The 18,121-nt window shown below is 42.4% G+C and overlaps 1 protein-coding gene across 4 annotated transcripts; it reads right to left on the bottom strand.

Moving 5' to 3' along the window:
* Positions 1 to 1,774: 1,774 nt before the first annotated feature.
* On the bottom strand, positions 1,775 to 16,406 carry LOC127356406 (nucleus accumbens-associated protein 1). 4 transcript variants are annotated; one of them, XM_051388103.1, is made up of 9 exons: positions 16,121 to 16,406; positions 15,384 to 15,533; positions 11,570 to 11,723; positions 10,243 to 10,509; positions 9,004 to 9,634; positions 8,619 to 8,789; positions 7,738 to 7,843; positions 7,442 to 7,539; positions 1,775 to 6,160 (listed from the first exon to the last, which is right to left on the bottom strand). In XM_051388103.1, exons 3-9 carry the CDS (start codon positions 11,693 to 11,695, stop codon positions 5,850 to 5,852), a joined length of 1,710 nt encoding a protein of 569 aa, XP_051244063.1. In that variant the 5' UTR covers positions 11,696 to 11,723; positions 15,384 to 15,533; positions 16,121 to 16,406; the 3' UTR covers positions 1,775 to 5,849. The 4 variants fall into 4 exon arrangements, with proteins under 4 accessions (XP_051244063.1, XP_051244064.1, XP_051244065.1 ...); XM_051388104.1 differs by lacking the exon at positions 15,384 to 15,533; XM_051388105.1 differs by lacking the exon at positions 16,121 to 16,406 and having other exon boundaries at positions 8,619 to 8,786; positions 15,384 to 16,023.
* Between the last annotated feature and the right edge of the window lie 1,715 nt (positions 16,407 to 18,121).

The following is an 18,121-nucleotide window of genomic DNA, read 5'->3' as shown; positions in this document are numbered from 1 at the left end:
CAGCCCCGGACTCAGCCAGGAGCACTATAACGCTCCTCTCTCTCTCTCTCTCTCTCTCTCTCTCTCTCTCTCTCTCTCTCTCTCTCCCATTACCCCTCTCTACAGCTTCTGGCTGACATCAGTTAATCTTTTTATTAGTCCAATTGGGGAACCCACCCAAATTCTTTCAAAAATAAAATTCCCCAGATGGCTTTGACACCCCCCCCTCAAAGCAAAAACGTTCACCTTTGATGCTCAGAATTGCTGAGATGCCGTAGCTCCACATCTGGAGAGTTACATAACCACTGTAGTGAAAGTAAAGAAGTTGTGACTTAAACACATTGATTTATGTTTTTTTTTTCCCCCACTAGAGAGCAGCAAAACATCACAACAAGCAGACTGATACTAACATAACCACTTATTGAGTCATATTTAACTTGGAGTCACTGACAAATACTTTGGCTCTGTCCACCAGAACTGAGAAAAATATTTGGTTCTTTAACCCTTAGAATGTTTCACAGATTTTTTTCCAGCAGCTATTTTTTAATTTGTCTGCTATAAACTGTACATCGGGTACAGTTTTTGTTTGACTGTATAGCTCCCTGATGCTGCAGGGTAACTGGAAACAGCCTGGACTCAACCATCAATTATATTGTGTAAAACAGTAAAAACTTAAAGAGTCTAAAAAGCTCCTCAGAGGAAAATTGTGGCTTGTTTGGAGAAATTCACAGCTGGGCTGCACTGCCTTGAGTGAAATGGATCAATGCTGTTTTAATGTTTCTCCCTCAGTAGGGATCATAAGCATCGCCATAATAAGTTGGATCTCTTGAGCTGGAAAATCTAAAAGCTGTTTTGTGCAGTCTTCCAGCATTCAGTTGTCCTGTGAGCCTTTCAACACTGGGTGGTGCACTAACAAAGGCAAATTAAAAAGATGACTCTGCTCTGGGCTAGGCAGCTCCTGGTGTTTGCATTTGAGACAATGTGAAGGTTTAGGGAGGTCATACAGGCTCCACATTCAAAAGATTACATTGCATCATCCCAAATGTGTTGATCTATTTACATTTACATCAGAAATAATGTGCTCACATGTACTGAATTTTAAAGACATCTCCAAGGTGATGTGTTTTTTCAGCATAACCATCATAAAATGGACCGAGCCTGTTCCTGATTTAAGTCATAACAGCATAAAATTGAAGTGGTGCCATAGTTACTGATAAAACTTCATTTTTGTTTAATACAATACCCCATTATTTCACTTTGAGAAAAAGGTAACATCACAGTTTTAGATACATGATATAGATGTGTATTTTTGGAGCCAACATAACAATCTTTATATAAAGTTGAGCTGTTATTTTGTCACTAGTGTTTGAGGAGAAACATGAGACATGCCCAGTGAAAACTGATGATGCAGCTTAAGTGCTGTATATCAAGTACGAAAGCAAAACTGTAGGCAAATGAAGGCAAAGCCAACAGTCTGGGACGATCTGTTCGCAAAGCATGAAAGAAACTGGTCATACGTGGCAGCCTCCAGGTGTGAGTACTCATGTGTGCGTGAACTTTGCATTGATATTTTAATTTGTTCCTTTTTTGTTTAAGTAAAAGAGGGAATGCTTTATCTTTCTTAATCAGATCTTGCTTATCCTGTTAATCAGTTAAAAAACCACAAGGATATATATTTTTTTATACATGTATTTTATTCCAGTGAGTTATGGCAACTGATCGTGTCAGTTCACATCTCAGCTGAATGTTCGAGGTCTGAATAAAAACACCCAGTAAAAAAGGAGCCGGAGAAAAATTGTTACAAATCTTTTTATTAAGATATTCATTATTTAATCCATTTTTGACATTTTCTCTATGATTTGTATTTATTTATTTTACAGTCGTTAATGTGCAATTACCTTTGATAATGTTGGGTCACAGTTACAGGGCTTTCACAAAGTTATTGGCACTTGGAACACAGAAAGAATAGGATGAGCAGTACAGGATGTCCACTGGTGCTACAGGGTTACAGAGGGTAAGGAGCAGGGGCAAAGACATGGGCAGACCAATTACTGCACAGGTTGTGAAGAAGCGCTGTTTCTGGGTAAATATATACCTCATGCTGCGAGTGCACAACAAACAATCTGACCTCTATGTGTGCGTCTATATATAATATACAGTATTTATCTATACATGTGTATAATCATATTTATATATGTACTGTTTAGTGACAAAAAGGTTCCCCATGCCGTGCCGCACCTCATCCATTCAAGTGTGTAGGTCTACACATGTTGTGAAGTGTAAATACATACATTGAAAGGTACAGAAATTACAATTTGCTTAGAATGTACTGAAAAGGAAAAAAAAAAAGGATGAAAGCTCGCTATTCTCAAAACGCATACAAAGTAAAACTCACGCACCCACTGCACAGATGCAAGTAGGTTGTGAATGAGGGACTTTTTGAACATGTACTAGAGTCGGCCCTGAAAGCTGACCATAGGTAAAAACCCCTGACATGTACTGTAACCACAGTTATTTCTACATCACTTGTTCGACTGATCACAACACAGGCCCTAAACCAGTGTTTCTATGCCGGGCTCATGAGACGCAACAGCAGGATATTCGGACCGTGGACATGGTCTCGATGTGGGCTGAGCTGCTGTGTTGTGAAAGCAGACTAACATGCCTTCCTCAGAATCAAAAGCTGATTCACTGGTGATATTTCAGTTCCAGTAAGTGACTCAGAATGGAGTACAAGTCCTTCGGTTTGCGTAACATGGTTATTGTAAGAAACTCATTTAAGCCCTTGTTTTTTTCCCTCACTTTTAAAGGTTCCTCATTCTTCTGTCTTTTTTTGTTTTCTATGGGAGACTCGCTGTTTTTTTTAAGAGTGCCAATGGTAATTATACCCAGGTTTTATTAATACCTGAGTGAAGGACACAATCAATAACAATCCAGTAATAATGGAACTAAATTCAGACATTGGAACAGTAATTTGGCTATTGTCATGTCTGGCTTTCTTTAGGCAGGAGCATTGACAGATTTAGTAGACATTATGCTAAATGAGATCTTAAAAAAGCTAGATTTTTTTCCAGAATTCAATTCCATTACTAGATTGAATGTCCCAAAACTCCCTATATTAAATGCAGAGGTCCTATTGATTGGACTTGGAACACATTCCTCTTGGTCCTTTAACTCTGCACAGTTTCCTAGGAATCTGCTATTATAGTGGATTTATTTTGAAAACCTTGAGTGTATGTATATCAAATCTAAAATAACAGGTTTCCCGCGTAACATAATGTGATCAACTCTTTAAGGGATTATGGTAACTTAAATACACCTGCAATAATCAATAAATAGGGGAAACATGAGGATGTAATTTGAGCTTCGTTGAACCTGTGTAAACTTGACTTGGTTAAAAGCCACTAAGAAAATTAAACATACGTGTTACAATTCAAATCAAACTAGCTAAAACCACTGCTTTGCCTCTCTCTGAAACACATGAATAAACTTGTAGAAGTGAAACATGACACCAGCTGCATGAAGGACAGGAAGCACAACAGTCTTCAAAGATACTGGAGAGGTAAGTGGGGGAGGGGTGCTCATGTAGCACCTACAGTCAAATGCAAAGTTTACTGAGGTTTTGTTGTCATTACCCATAACAGAATACTTACAAGGTACTGCTTTTTGTTCTCTCCATGCACACTCAGGTCAAAATAATTAAATAAACTCTTTCTTATAGTTTTAAATCAATCATGAAAATAGGTTGAGCTATATCTATCATGCCTCTAGTGATTCTTTCAATAAGATTGACTCAACTGCCTTGAGTAAGAAGCATTAACTCTTTTCCCGTTTTTTACGCTGTACCTGTCTTCAGAAAAAAAAAGAAAAAAAGAACCTTCTTAGAAATGCCTCTCCAGAAGGAGAAAGTCATCAGTTGTCTGTGAGAGCATTTCAGGTTAACAACACATTCCTATGTTACACCCAGACCACCTGAAGCAGGAAAAATGAATCCCCTGTACTGACCTGTAATCTGCAGGTCAACGTGCATTTAAAAGTCTTGTAGCAAACACAAACTTTAACATAAAAAAAGGTCAATTGTTGACATTTCATAATCAGATGCATCCAGCAACAGAAAGGAAGAACACTTGGGATTTAACTCAAATTAACAGTCTTCTCGATTATTTACAGTAGGAGTTTGTGCCACTTCTAAACAAGAAACACAGGCAGACATGAAAAAAAAAAAAAATTTCCACCTACAGGGGTTCAGTTGCTACACAACATTTCTCAAAAAAAAAAAAAAAAAAAGGTGCATGAACCACTGGTTCTTCTCATTAAGGTGCAGAATCCTCCACTCTACCTCTCATGGAAGGTGCAAAATTAAAGAGGTGGTGCATTCGATACATGAATAAACTACATACCATAAGACACAGCCACACCATACAGACTCTCTTCTTTACCAAAGAACTGCTTCACACACACGGATAGTACCATAAAAACTATTTTTGCTATTGCCTCCTCATGATGTCACTGTACCCATCAGGCTTCTGCTTATTGGTTGCAATTAAAAAGGCACGTTCCAATAGTCTATGTAATTATTTCCTATGACTTTTGCATTTGCACAAACATGTCAGCAGTTTTTTTTTTCAGTAGAAGGAAGAAAGTAGCTGAGTTGTCACATCAATATAACCCTAATGTTTCTACAAGTCATCTTCAAAATTGTGGGCCAATGTTTTATCGAAGGAGGCAAACGCTGCAGGTTCACAACCTAACAAGAAATGGTTATCGTAGACAACAGTCAAGCCAGCTGAATCAGTCTTATTCCTTTTAAGCTCGTGAACAGAAGATGAAATGCTTCAAATTTAGCAGTTCAACTGCTCATTCCATCACTCTGCACTGTCAAATAAAGATAAAAATAAATGACTACGGGTCCTATGATATGACTGATTTATTATACTCCTCTTTTTCTGCAAAAATAGCACTTTTCCTTATTTGACAAGACCTCTTTCAATAAAACATGAAGATCGAGATTTTAAAACAATCCCTTTTTCTCTCTTTGCTCATACCGTTCTAGGCATGGGCACTTGTATAAATATAGTTTATCCTCTAAAAATAAGACCATCTTTGATTACCTGTTGCCATTACATTTTCTTTACAATCTTTTCAGTAAAAAAAACCTTCCCCCTTCTCTCTGGATCACTTTTCAGCTTGTAGACGGAGAAGCGTGCTAAAAGTTTAGAAACAGATGAGATGAGATAGATCTCTATAAGACACTGCACAGTGAAACACTCGGGTGAGATTCTCTGTTTTAAAAAAAAAGGTGGTGAGGGGTGACGAATACTTGCAGGGTGATGAGTGGAAGGTGCAAGGGGGAGGAAGAACAGGTAGTGTTAACTCATTTTATTATCGGCTCTATTTTAAATTCCTTTTCCAGGGCTGGAATACAAGTTGTCAGGCTTGCATAGACAAAAATGCCACTGACACTTACATTCAATATACTCAACCTACTCCTAGCCTGTCCATCCAGCACATCCCTTCCTCCTCAGGAGTCCCCCCCACCACCTGCATTTCAGGGAATGTATTTAATATGCAACAGTGGACGCGCTTACACACCTTAAAAAGACAAGGGGAGGCAGAGGGCAGTTAGGAAAAAACATCCTCTTACTCTCTCCCTTTTCCTCAACTAACTCCATTGTACAGTCATAAAGCAGAAATTTAAGTTTTCATGTCCTGGTTACATCAGGGTAACAACAGCTGTTGACCCTAGCGGTGTAGTATAGACAGTCAGAAGTGAGAGATCAGCGTGGGCCAAAGAGTGAGGAGGCAAGCAGAACTGGGGAATACTGGTATGCGTGTCACCAAATTTCAACCTTCCCCCCCTGACACAATGTTCAAAATAATGGTCCTCCATCCCCGCCCACGCCCGTTAGCGATTCACCTGATGAACCGCCCGACTCAATGCCAGCGGCGCCGGCGGCCTCCAGAGAGGCGGGGTCGAAGGCAGGATCTGCCCCTAGGGTGTCGTCCTCCATCTTCACGCCGTCGGGGAGGAAGGCGGTGTAGGCGTCGCTCTCAGCCATCAGTAACTTCAGCTTGGGGATCCAGCTCTTGCGGACCACGCGTCGGGCGTTGGTGCACATGTCGGCCGCGATGGCGTTCATCTCGCTCTCTTTGAAGCTGGTGGCAAAGTTCTGGCAATAAACTGGCGTGGAAAAGGGGAGACAACACAGGATGAATACATGTTACATACTGTGGACTAAAAGTAAGACAAAATCTAGTGTTATGAAGCAGACAGGAACCTTAACAACAAACAACAACAACAGTGGTCAGGGGAAATATATTTTTTGTTGTTCACAAGTGGAATACACATTACATGATGAGTAATGTGTGCTATGGTGCTCGTTCATTCTGCACTTTATTAAAAGTCGCACTGGGGTTCTGGCACAACTTCATGCATGGAGAATTTAAGCAGTCTGAAGTGACAAAGCTCCTCCTCCTCCTCACACTGCAGTATTAATACATTTGGATTTTACTGTACATGTAAAACCTGAACCATCTGGACGACATGAAACAAATCCTCAACTCTACCTCCTCCTATCCTACATTCTTCAGTTGATGTTGGCAACTGCTGTATAACAGTCCCCCTATATTGAGATTAGGAGGACAAATGTAAAAGAATATAGATAATATTTGCAGATCATACACCCTAAAACTGAATTGTAAATGGAGCTGCTCAGAGACTGATCTCTTAAAACATGCCCTGCTGCCTTATCCATTTTACTAATGAGATGTAGGGGATTGCTCTCATCCTCAAAAAGCAAGCCCAAACTTCACTGAGCTTTCAAAAGGAGTTACACATTCAACCTTCAATTAAATCCTGAGGAATCATCGAGGGCATGCCCTTATTTTAAATCATGTCGAAAGTACAATAATTAAAACAGAATAAATACACAAGAAAAGTGAAGTCAAATAACGACTAAAGGAACAATTTAATAAGTTAATGATATACGATGGCTTTAAGGGCTTTATAAATAAATAGAAACCAGTGTCTGCCACATGATATCTGTTTAAAGCTTTCTCTTTTTTTATGAACGTCTGAACACATTATCACCTGGTTATATACACACACTACATCAATTTCATTTAGGGCTTGGAGTTCACTTTCACAGTGAATATTGCTATCTAGTGGTCAGTGTGAGTTATTACCTAATGCTAATCATAATGGTGCTGAAGGCAGCAAATAATCGTTTAAAAGCATTTGCACTCTCATCCAAAAGTAGACTTAAAACTGACCGATTGAACTGAGACATTTAACAGCCAGTCATTAAATTCAGCACCAACAATGCAACGGTGTGCTTTACAATATGTCTATGTACAAAGTGAATGCGTGTACATTCCCCTCGATCTGTACTCGACATCACAAGCAGAATTGTTTGCATGCTTGTGGGAAAACACCCACAGACAGAAAAACATGTACGCTCACATTTGACCGCATGCAGGACTCTGTTGTCCAGGGGCTTGCGGCTGGGGTCATTGGTGGACGAGCGGATGCCTGTTCCACAGCTGTTGGCCAGAGTATTCCTGAAACATTAAAATAAGAAGTGAGTTGCACAGAACACAGAACAGAGGAAAACAAAAATAGTTGTTATAACGCTTTAATGCCAGCAGATAAAAAAAAATAAAAAATACATTAATTTCTATATTAAAACTAAGCTTTTGCTAACTTCACACGGAACGCTTGCAGAAATAGACCCAGACACACAGACAGTAGAGACAAACCTGTCAAAGAAGGCAGCCAGCAGCCTCCTCAGCAGCACCTTGTGTCTGGTCCCTGCGCTCACATGACAGTTCATTAGCTGGGCTCGCGATATATACACAGAAGTACCTGCAAAGGATATCGACAAACAAATGAACCAACAAACCTCATCAGCACTTGTCACCATTTCCGTGATTCATTTACTGTCTCACTTTATGGCATGTTTGACCAAAGTTCTGATTTTAAGGGTCATATATGGTCAGGATCTTCACTTTGATTTGCTATTCTAGTGTATTTGCTTATCTAGTGACAACTCTGATTCATATCCAACACTGCAGCTGTAGGTGGGGAGTAAAGAGGCTGTGCTTTAGTGGCAAGTCATAGTTTAGAGTTTGGCTTTTTTTGCCATCTTAAATGTCTTTTCTGTTTGCTTTCTTTTTCTCTGTGTGTCCAATACTAGCTTGGCATAGCCCTACCTTATCTCCCTCCTTTTCTTCCTTTCTTTATTCATGGCTCTCTCATTCCCTCTCTGTCACACGCACACACTACACTGAAAGGTATGTAATTCAGGCCATAAGGTAACACAGTCCCAGGATGTCATCGACATAAACACAGTCAAATGTGCAAGGCCTCTGCATACTCTGCATGCCAATGCCAAGCCCGGTCATTTGAGGACAGCTTCCTATGAATATGTGTGTTCAGATACTTCGAATCAACTAACATTAGAATATTTCTGTAAGATTATTTTATCTCTAATATAGATTTTACATAAATCTTCCAAATATTCAAAGGTCTTAGATAAACACTGAAAAGCAAATCTGTGAATTTTACCGGCTCCTCTAAAACTCAAGTCTGTTGTTTTGTAAAGACAAAAAACAAAAAACGCCCACAGTTACAAACATACCTGAGACCAACTCTAGTTTCTCAGCTGGGTCGCCTTCCTCGTAAAGTTTGGGATGACAGCGGTTGCCTATCTGAGCGATGAGTTCTGCGGGGAGACACGTCAGGTCCCTGCCTCGCATCCGACCCCGTGTCTCTGTGTGGTCTGGTAGAGCCTCAACCCGCTCGCCAGCTGCTGGAGAAACACAATAGTGCACGATTAGAATAAAACTACACAGGGAAAATAAAGTGCACAGTACGATGCCTGCTAAAACTAAAAATTCATCATACTACTATTAAATCTGCATTATTAAATGATCTTTCACCTAAGATATTAGTGGATGTAAACCTTAAATTTTGTCTGTCTTGCAGGTGCATTTACATGTAGTACTCTGCCTCATATCCATTACCTGCAGCTCCCATGTTGAGCATGCTGTACATGGTATACATGTTGCAGATTTGCCTATATTGCTCTTCAGCACTTTCATCTGTTCCCTCTTCCTCTTCTTCATCATCATGGTAGCTGATGGGTGAGTCACTGGCGTACGTACTCAAGGTGCCGGGGCTGGCGCCCTCTGACATGCCGAGACCTGCCGCAGAGCTCCCGTTGGTGCCGGCACTGCCACTAAGCCCGCCACTGGCCACCATGCCCGCCAGGCTGGTTGCGGTGGCACCCATACCCATGGCCAGTCCGAGTGCTCCGGGGCTCTGAATCGCACTGCCCCGCACCGCCTCCTGGGAATAACGGGCTGCCTTCCTGGCCCCGCCTCCTCCTCCTGAGCCTACCCCACCTCCATCTCGGTTGCTGCCACCCTCCCACAGCCGCTTGGCTACAGGAGTGCAGACCACTGAGTAAGGTGTGGCTGCTTCTGGCTGGCTAGCTGGCTGCTCTGTCTTCACTCGTGATACCAGAGAGAGCGGCGTCAGGCAGGATGTCGGTCGGGCTGCACCGTTACTGGTTTGCGTTACAGGGCTCTGGGGCTCAGAGGGTGGGGCCTCCTCAGCATGAAGGCCCTGGGAGTCGCAGCTGGGGGAGGAGACCTAGAAACAAATGAATAAATGAACTCTGTGTCAGAATACATGAACACACTGATGTACCAACAGATATGCGTTTGCTCGCCTTTGATCTCAACTACCGTATCCCTTATCTGGAGTCATCATCACACTATAACTCTACTTCCACCAACATTTGTGCATACATGCTCCCCAGCAGATGAACCCTTCTATTCTGCCTCTTTCAACTGGTATAAACACTTTATTTTAAACAGTCAAACCAGCCAGATCACCAAAATTGGTACACTGCCACCAAGACTTTTGCCACCACCTTATACAGCTGATGTACAGTGAACGGTATTTGGTTTGTCTGTTTATGGTGCTTGAATGAGAAAATTAGTAGAATTAGTTGCTTGCGGTTTGTAAACACAACATTCAAAGTTGGCCCCTCCTCCCCAGCTCAACAGCTCCTCTTGGATGCGTGCTAACAATCTGGCACCTGGTCCAGGATTAACTTTGTCTATAGATTTTTTTTTTTTTTAGAAAAATCTCATCTGCCTTTAAATTTGGAAAACTCAAAGGCATCTTTTACCTTTTTCATATGTGTAATGTATGATAATGTGTCAAGATTATACTGAAAACTATTTCAACTTTACCTTGAGGAAGAATTCCGTGCCTTTTTCCATGATCTGTTGGATCTGCAGGAAGCCAGCAGTGTACATGAGGAGAAACTGGTCCCCCACCGTCATGCTGAGACGGCCTGTGTAGCAGAAAGCTAAAATCTGTTGGAAGCTCTGGGGCTGCACTGCCGATGGGAGCTCCACTATGGTTGGGTTCGTCTCGTTGCTGCTACCACCTCCGCTATTGCTGCTGAAAAGGTCGCGGAAATAAGAACTGCTAGCAGCCAGCACAGCCCGATGGGCCTAAGAAAAGAAAAACAGATAAGTAAAGCATTAGCCCATTAGAACTTTCAAAAGTAGTGCTTGAATATTAAATGTAAGATTGCTGCTGACATTAAACCAAAGAGCCTTAGATCAGACCTTCTAAGCAAAGAGCTTATGGTGAATGAACTCCATGCAGAGATACCTGATATGAAGACAGGATCGCAAGAGATTCTCATAAACTAACATACTGATTTGTTTAAGGCTGGAGAACACACAAACTAAAACTAGACTAGACTTTTATATGCTTACCTTCTTTTAGATTATAAGCTGAATCTTATAATTTAGTGCTTCGTGTTGTCTTGCGACGAAACAGCTGCACAAGAACGTTATCAATTAAAGCAGTTTAAACTTCATAAAGATATAAATTAAATTAAGTAAAGAAAACTAAGATATCAACCACTGACCAAGAATTTGGTGCTTACAATTAGTGAATTGAATTCAGTCGGTATTTAAGCTATTTATTTATTTGTCTTTAAATTAAATCAACTATTCAATAATAATATAATACCTAAAATACAAATTCTGGAGTTCTTCCAATGTTCCTGGAAAGAAAGCCATACTGCCATAGTGAAATCTTTCTTACTGTTGGGGTCATTAAAATACTGGGAGAAGGTAAGGAAAATCTGCCTTGATGTGAGTGATGAACGACATCCAACCAAGAGTTAGGGCACTGCTATTGGGGGTCTTAAAGAAGCCATTAACCCATTACCTTTACAGGAGAAGTGGGAAATGACAGGCCATTAAGGAGGTCCTGTTGTCATTCCAAGCAAAGACTACAACAAGCAAACCTTCAGCTAGAGAGGAAGAATTTAACAAAAACTCCTCCAGTACAATAGGATGCACACTGTTAAAAGAGCATTATTATTCAGATTGGACGGTGCATTGGCAAAAGAAAAGAAAAAAAGGGTAACAAAATGTAACAGGACTGCCGTGGAGCCACTTGTTTACACACAAGCCTTAACTTCTCTCTAAACCCAGCCTTGACTTTCAATGCAATTTCCACCATGAAAACAATAAAAACTTGCAGTCTCATCAGTACCTTGAAGGCATGGCCCTTGACCACCACGGAGACATCGCAGTAGAGGCCCTGCAGCCGCTGCTCATTCAGACACTCCAAAACATTGTTGCCAAAGTTTGGGATCGCCATCTGGAGGGTCTGGGCCATGGTGCGCCAACGCACACCACCAAAGGGTCTTGTTGGGAAAGAGAAACAGACAGAAAGAGAGGAACGACACAATTATACAAAGACAAAGTTATACTCCATCTACACAAACTCTGTGTATAACAGGGGTTCAACTTCACTTGGAAGCATCAGACCTTTGCTGTTCATACTTTGTGTATGTATATATACACACATATATGTATTATATATATTCACACATACATACACATACGAGTGACAAATTAAAGGAAAGAACTCATAAAATGAGTGGGGAAACATAATAAATGCTTCCACACGGGTCCACTGCATGGTACAATTAAGCAGTTAACATCCAATCATGCTCTGTGGTAAGTATAAAAGTGCTGAGTAGGCCCAGTTGATTCTGATTTTGTCAGAGGGATATTATAGTAGGGTTGGAGTGTATAATAAACCCCTCATTACAAAGACGAATGCACACTGGAAAGCTCAGCGGCGCAAAAAAACTTGTCTAAAGAGATGTCAAAGGTTGAGTTTTTAACCATATTTACGATATTCTTGACAGGTGGCGAGTGCATGTGTACAGGCCTGAATGCTTGACCCCACGTGATGGCCCCGACCCCTTACTAAGACAAGTAATGTTGGTCTTTCCTTTGTGACCCGTCTGTATATACATATAATTATTATAATATCAGATAGCTTGTGTAGCCAGATCTCCACTGAACTGAAAAAAGGTTGTTTTTTCTCTGACGAGTTCCAGACCTCTGTGATGATGAGGAAGATTGTGAAATGTATGTATTAACTGTAGATGAACTCATATAGTGACTGTATTACCCTGCGTTTACCCTTTCATACAGACGTTACACTGCTCTTTCCCTGGTCAGATGAGAGGAGTCATGGTCCCCGGTGGGATAACTTGGGTGCGTCCATTCACAGCAATGACAATGACGTGTTTAATCCTGTGCTGTGTGTCTTTGGTGTGATGGGGGTTATCAGCAGACAATGTGAGGAGGGGGTGTAATGTAACAAGGCTATGTTAAAAGACAGAAAGCTCAAGGAGCAACAGACCTAAAACAAAACAGGTGAGGAATGTCAGACTCTTCCATTATTGGATACAATAAAGTGCCAGTACGAAGTAACACCGGGACAAAGTAATACCAAACATGCACTACACCTAATGGAAGTCTATTTTTATTAGTACTAGGCCAAATTCTTCATCATGAAATGCCTCTATTCTAAATAAAGGCAGTCCCGAGTAGGAATTATATGCCTTGGCATATCCAACTGACATAGGCCACAAATATTTCTTCACACAGTCCCACTGAAGACTTTTAGCAGCCTCGCAGGACGTTGATATTTGAAACAAAGTTTTGCTGAAGCTTCCGAGGATAATCTACATTGCATTAATCCTATACGTCACTTCAGCCTTGCAGTAGTTGTTATTGCCAGGAGCAGGCTCAGTAAAAGCCTTTTTATTCTCTGCCTTCTATGAGCTATAAAATCCCGGTGTCCTTAGATAACTGGGTCATGTTCTGTTATTCTATGTGCAAATGTGTGTGTGGCCTAAACAAACACTGCGCATAGCATGTTTCCATTCACTTCTCTAAACAGTCACAGGCAAACATACCCCCTTGCCCTGCACCCTCTGGATGATTCCTATATTATGCCTGTAAATATTCAATTAAAGGAGAAGCCTCTGCTGTGGGTGTGAACACTGTGCTGCAAATATTAAACCAGATATTTTCCTCTAATGTTTGAATATGTATACATGACCTTATTTGACTGAACAGCCCGGGGAGGAATTTGGTTATCAGTACTGGGACATATACAAGCAGTATATGCCCTCTGTACCCGCTACCACCACTATATAACCTCCATAATAACAGCTAACAATAAACCAGAACCCTTGATAAACCCACGTGGCATTTCTGTTGACCATAAACCTTTACTCAAAGCAGAATGCCAGTAAGTGTTCTCACATATATACACAGATGAGTACACAGGCCTGCAATGTACAAAAGTGTGCATGCATACCCTAGACAAAGCTACTTTTCACACGGATGCTTTACCACTTAAAAGTGTTGCATGAATGCATGCTGCACACACACACACACACACACACACACACACACACACACACACAGATACATAACAAACAAAGACAATCTCTCAAACTGTGAGAACAAACTGATTGAATCCCACCCTGTGAGAGGCATACAACCAACTTTGGTGTGACTGACTGATGAGGGCTGGAGTGAGCCGCCCCATCATATCCAAAGCCTTTCATTTGGGACCTCGCCAAGCTCCAGGGTAAAGAGAAATGCTCTCTTTGTCTCTGTCTCACTCAAGCTCCCTCTCCCTCATACTAAAACACAGATGCGCACACACAAACTCAAACAAACCCACAAAAGGCACACTGAGTCACACACAGACATTAGACAATACTGCTTGTTTACAGTTTGGCGAGCCGCAGTAAGCACACATGCGTGCACATAAAGACACACAAACGCAGAGCTGAGAGCAGGGTGTGTTTGCACAGTTTGCCCTGACAGTGAGAGAGAATGTGGCTGTGTGTGTGTGTGTGTGTGCGTGTGTGTGGATATTTGTGTGTACATGTGTGTCTTTATGCACCAAGGAGGGGCAGTGAGGCCTGCAGAGATGAGAGGGATCATCTCAGGTCCTAACTCCATGAAATATATAGAGCGCAGCAATGTGAACGAATGAAATTCACCCGAACTCACCCCGTGGCTTAGATCTCATACCAACCAGCCTGGTGAGGAAAGTAGGTCAAACATACTCGCAACATACTTAAGACCTAGACTTTTCATAGTGAGCCTTAAGAAGGTTTCGCATGCATTCAAAAGGGCTTATGTTGCATTATGATGGGACGGCTGTCAACACATTTCGCAAATTTATACAAACTACTTTCCAGTTTATACAGTTCTACACAAGCCCTTGGCACTCATTTTGCTATATGGGTGATTACTGTGGAGTCATTGGTGCAGCTGGCACACAATGCATCCCCTCTATAGGCATTTCCTGGTTCCCATGCACCTACATGGCTGTGCTACTCCTATCAAGTCAAGACATACTGTATATACAGGCCTGATCAGAACAGGGAGCTTTCTAAACTTCTCAACTCCATATTTCTGAAGCTTTACCCCCCGACTCTAGTACAGAAGTGTTTAAACAGGAAAGGATGGATAATGGGGGGACAGATAAAGGGCTCTCTAACACACCGGGTTGACCGCGCCGTGTGTCAGTCTACCCTCCGGGAGTGCTCCACTGTCTGCTGGCACCGGAGCCGGGAGGCGACGGGAGAGGAGGAGGAGGAGGAGGAGGAAGGAGGGAGGGGGGCGACACAGGATGGCATCGAGCCCCGGTGATACCCGGGTGAGGGGGACGGTGTGTTACTGTTTACGTGCCATCAAAAAGGCATTCAAAGTACACTAATGTGAACCCCTCTTCGGCGGACTAAGCGGTCGCAATTCGTCCCCCCCCCCCCCTGTGGCTGACAGCGGCTCAAATGTTTGATGCCCTCTCTCCTATCCGCAGCGGGCCTATGGAGGTGGCTAATGGCTAAGCTAACGCTACTGTTAAATATTTTGGGTTCGCCCCGGCGCACCATCCACCTCACGCACACTCAGCCAAGCACAATGTCAAAAAGCATTTCCGCGATAGTCCACACTCAACAAAAGATAAACAACACACTTACTGCCTGTGCGGGACGTGGTAGCTGTGCCGCGACGCCGGTTGTCAAGCACCAAATGTCGCTTATTTAAATATTTGGGTGATGGGGGAAATCGCTCCCCCTGCCATTCTCCATTCTACCGACATCAACAGGTCATCCCAGGACACGCAGCAGCTGAGGGCGAGCCAGACGGAACCAGTGCGGCACAGAGCGAAGGGGGGGAGGTAGGGGTAGAGGAGGGGAGGGGAGAGGAGGGGAGAGGGGAGGGGAGGTGGGAGCACAACAAGGCACAATTCTTTTACAACCGGCGCTCGCGAAGAACCGCCGTGCCAAAAAAACCAAAAAAAAAAAAAAAAAAGCCTTGACTGCCATCGCATTTTCGCATATTTGAGAGAAGAGCTTACAAGCCGTGAAACCATTTAACTCCACAGACACCGCGCTGCACGCTGGTAACAGAGGGGTGCATTTCACTGTTTAGAGAAGAAAGTTTAGGACTGTGCCAACCCAGGACCCCTCCCCTATGTCGCGTACTTTATCCCAAACTTAAATTGTCCCGTGTCTGTTCAAACCCCCAAAACACCCACGGTGCTAACTGGGGACACCGGCGCAGACCCATAATCTCACCCCCCTACCACCACCACTGCCACCTCCCGACTCCCCCCTCCTCCACCACCTCCTCCGCCGCCGCCGCCGCCGGTGGATCCTCAGACGACCCCCGCCGGGCAAAGGCGCCTCACACATACGGCAGTGAAGACACTCACCCCCGTCGGCTGGGAAAAGTTGATGCGAGAGCGTCGGTTCAAAGGAGGAGAAGCAGCGCTCCCTCTCCCCGCTTTCCCTTGCTCCAGGCAGCCATTCAGTGTGAGCGGAGCGCCGATAGCAGAGCCATCGAGGGCGGTACAGTATCCCAGGGGACTGCGGAACACAGAGCCACTGATCGCGCGGAACACAAGAGGAGAAAGACAAGCATGACGCGCTCGTCATTCAATCGCATGATCGTCTCGAGCGCAGCCTCAATTTGGGGAGACCTATCCCACGGCGTGCACTGTTTGCGCATTGGCACAGCAACAGCGGCAGCCTGCAAGGAGAAACCGTATCTCTCTCTCTCTCTCTCTCTCTCTCTCTCTACCCTCTCTTTCTCCTCCTGCATATGAGCGACAGAATTGTAAAATGTGTGTGTGTGTGTGTGTGTGTGTGTGTGTGTGTGTGTGTGTGTGTGACTTACTTAACTTGAGTGAACTCGGGATAAAGCCTCGCCCTTGTTGGCTGTAAACAAGTGGAAACTTATATGTGCAAAATGCAGTCTGATATGACACCTATCATAACTACACGCTCATATGGCTGTGAGAAAAGCACGTTAGGGCCTTAGATCAAAACCACATGGGCACAGTGTATGGCTGCAGACTAGACTTCTGCTGCTCCAGGTTATTAGCATTATAGGCCTTTATGTGCACATACATTAACATCCATTATGGGCATTTATTGGGCATGTTTCATTTGCCAACAATACATTAAAAAACAACATAGAAAGTTAACCTTTGGAGTTGTGAATAAGTGTATTCAAAATGGCAGAGATGACTGTGTAGGCTGTATAAGATGAAAGAATAACCTGTGCCACTGTTGAAGAAGAAGGAAATAGAAACCAAACCTTGGTTATACTAAACAGTCGCATGGGAAAATATTATGCCACACTTGCTACTGGAAACTTTTGCTGTTCTGTTCATGTGCATTTTTGTCATGTACACATCACTGATAATTGTCTGTGCTCTTGCTAGAGAGAACAACATCTCAGACTGCAGTTTGGAGTTGGAGTATATCTTTAGTCACTCATTATTTTGATCTTGTCCCGTTATAGAGAATGGTGGGTATTTTATGTTTCATTGGCCTATTTGTGATATCCATTTGAGCAAAGGCTGACGATGAGAGGTCAAAATACTGGCAACACCACTGTGATCACAAAATTTTTAAATTGGATTTTAAGGAGAAAGTATACACACTAAAATATGAGTTGCATGTTATTTATATAACTGTGTACAGCTAATTTTAATTCATGAATTTGAACCAGTATCCTGAATATGTTATTAACAAATAATGGGGAAACTATTAATATAACATAAACAATTTACAGAATCCCTGATGATTTAATTGACAGTGGGAGGGGCATTTTCTGATCCAAAGCTGTTAGCCCTCCATTAAAATTATGTACATTTTAATGTAATATCTTAAAGTAAAATGTTATGACCCACAAGTCAGTGACTGAAATGTTATCTGGTGATATCATCCATCCATGTCACAATGTGTCACAAAGATTTTGCCAGTGTTGGTATTATTGAGCAGGCCAGGCACTTTTCAATCTTTAAGTATATTTTTCCAACAATAATTCCCAGTGGATGTACGTTAGACTTTTTGCATTTGATCACAGGAAAAAAAAAAATTGGCATGAAAGAGACATTTAATCTTTTCTGTGTCACTCCACCGATGGAGCCAGTTGTTTTTAGAAGCCACGCAGAAAGTTAAATGGAAATCATTGAGTGTGATGAGTGATTTTAGGTTACACGGTAGACATTTTGACTTGTCATAGTAAAAGCACAGGTGTTACTAACATCATAAACAATGGCTTTGTACAGTTCAAGCAGGCTACGTCATGACAGTGTCATGACAGTGTGCCAGAATAAACAATACCAGGATCATGAAACTGAAGCAGCTAAATGGAATTCACCCCCCATTCATTTCCTTATTCACACTTGGGACATGTGAAAATG

The sequence above is a fragment of the Dicentrarchus labrax genome, unplaced genomic scaffold (genome assembly GCF_905237075.1).
Source record: "Dicentrarchus labrax unplaced genomic scaffold, dlabrax2021, whole genome shotgun sequence".
Lineage (NCBI taxonomy): Eukaryota > Metazoa > Chordata > Actinopteri > Moronidae > Dicentrarchus > Dicentrarchus labrax.
The sequence above is the reverse complement of the archived record's forward strand: the minus strand, read 5'-3'. Positions and strand labels throughout refer to the sequence as shown.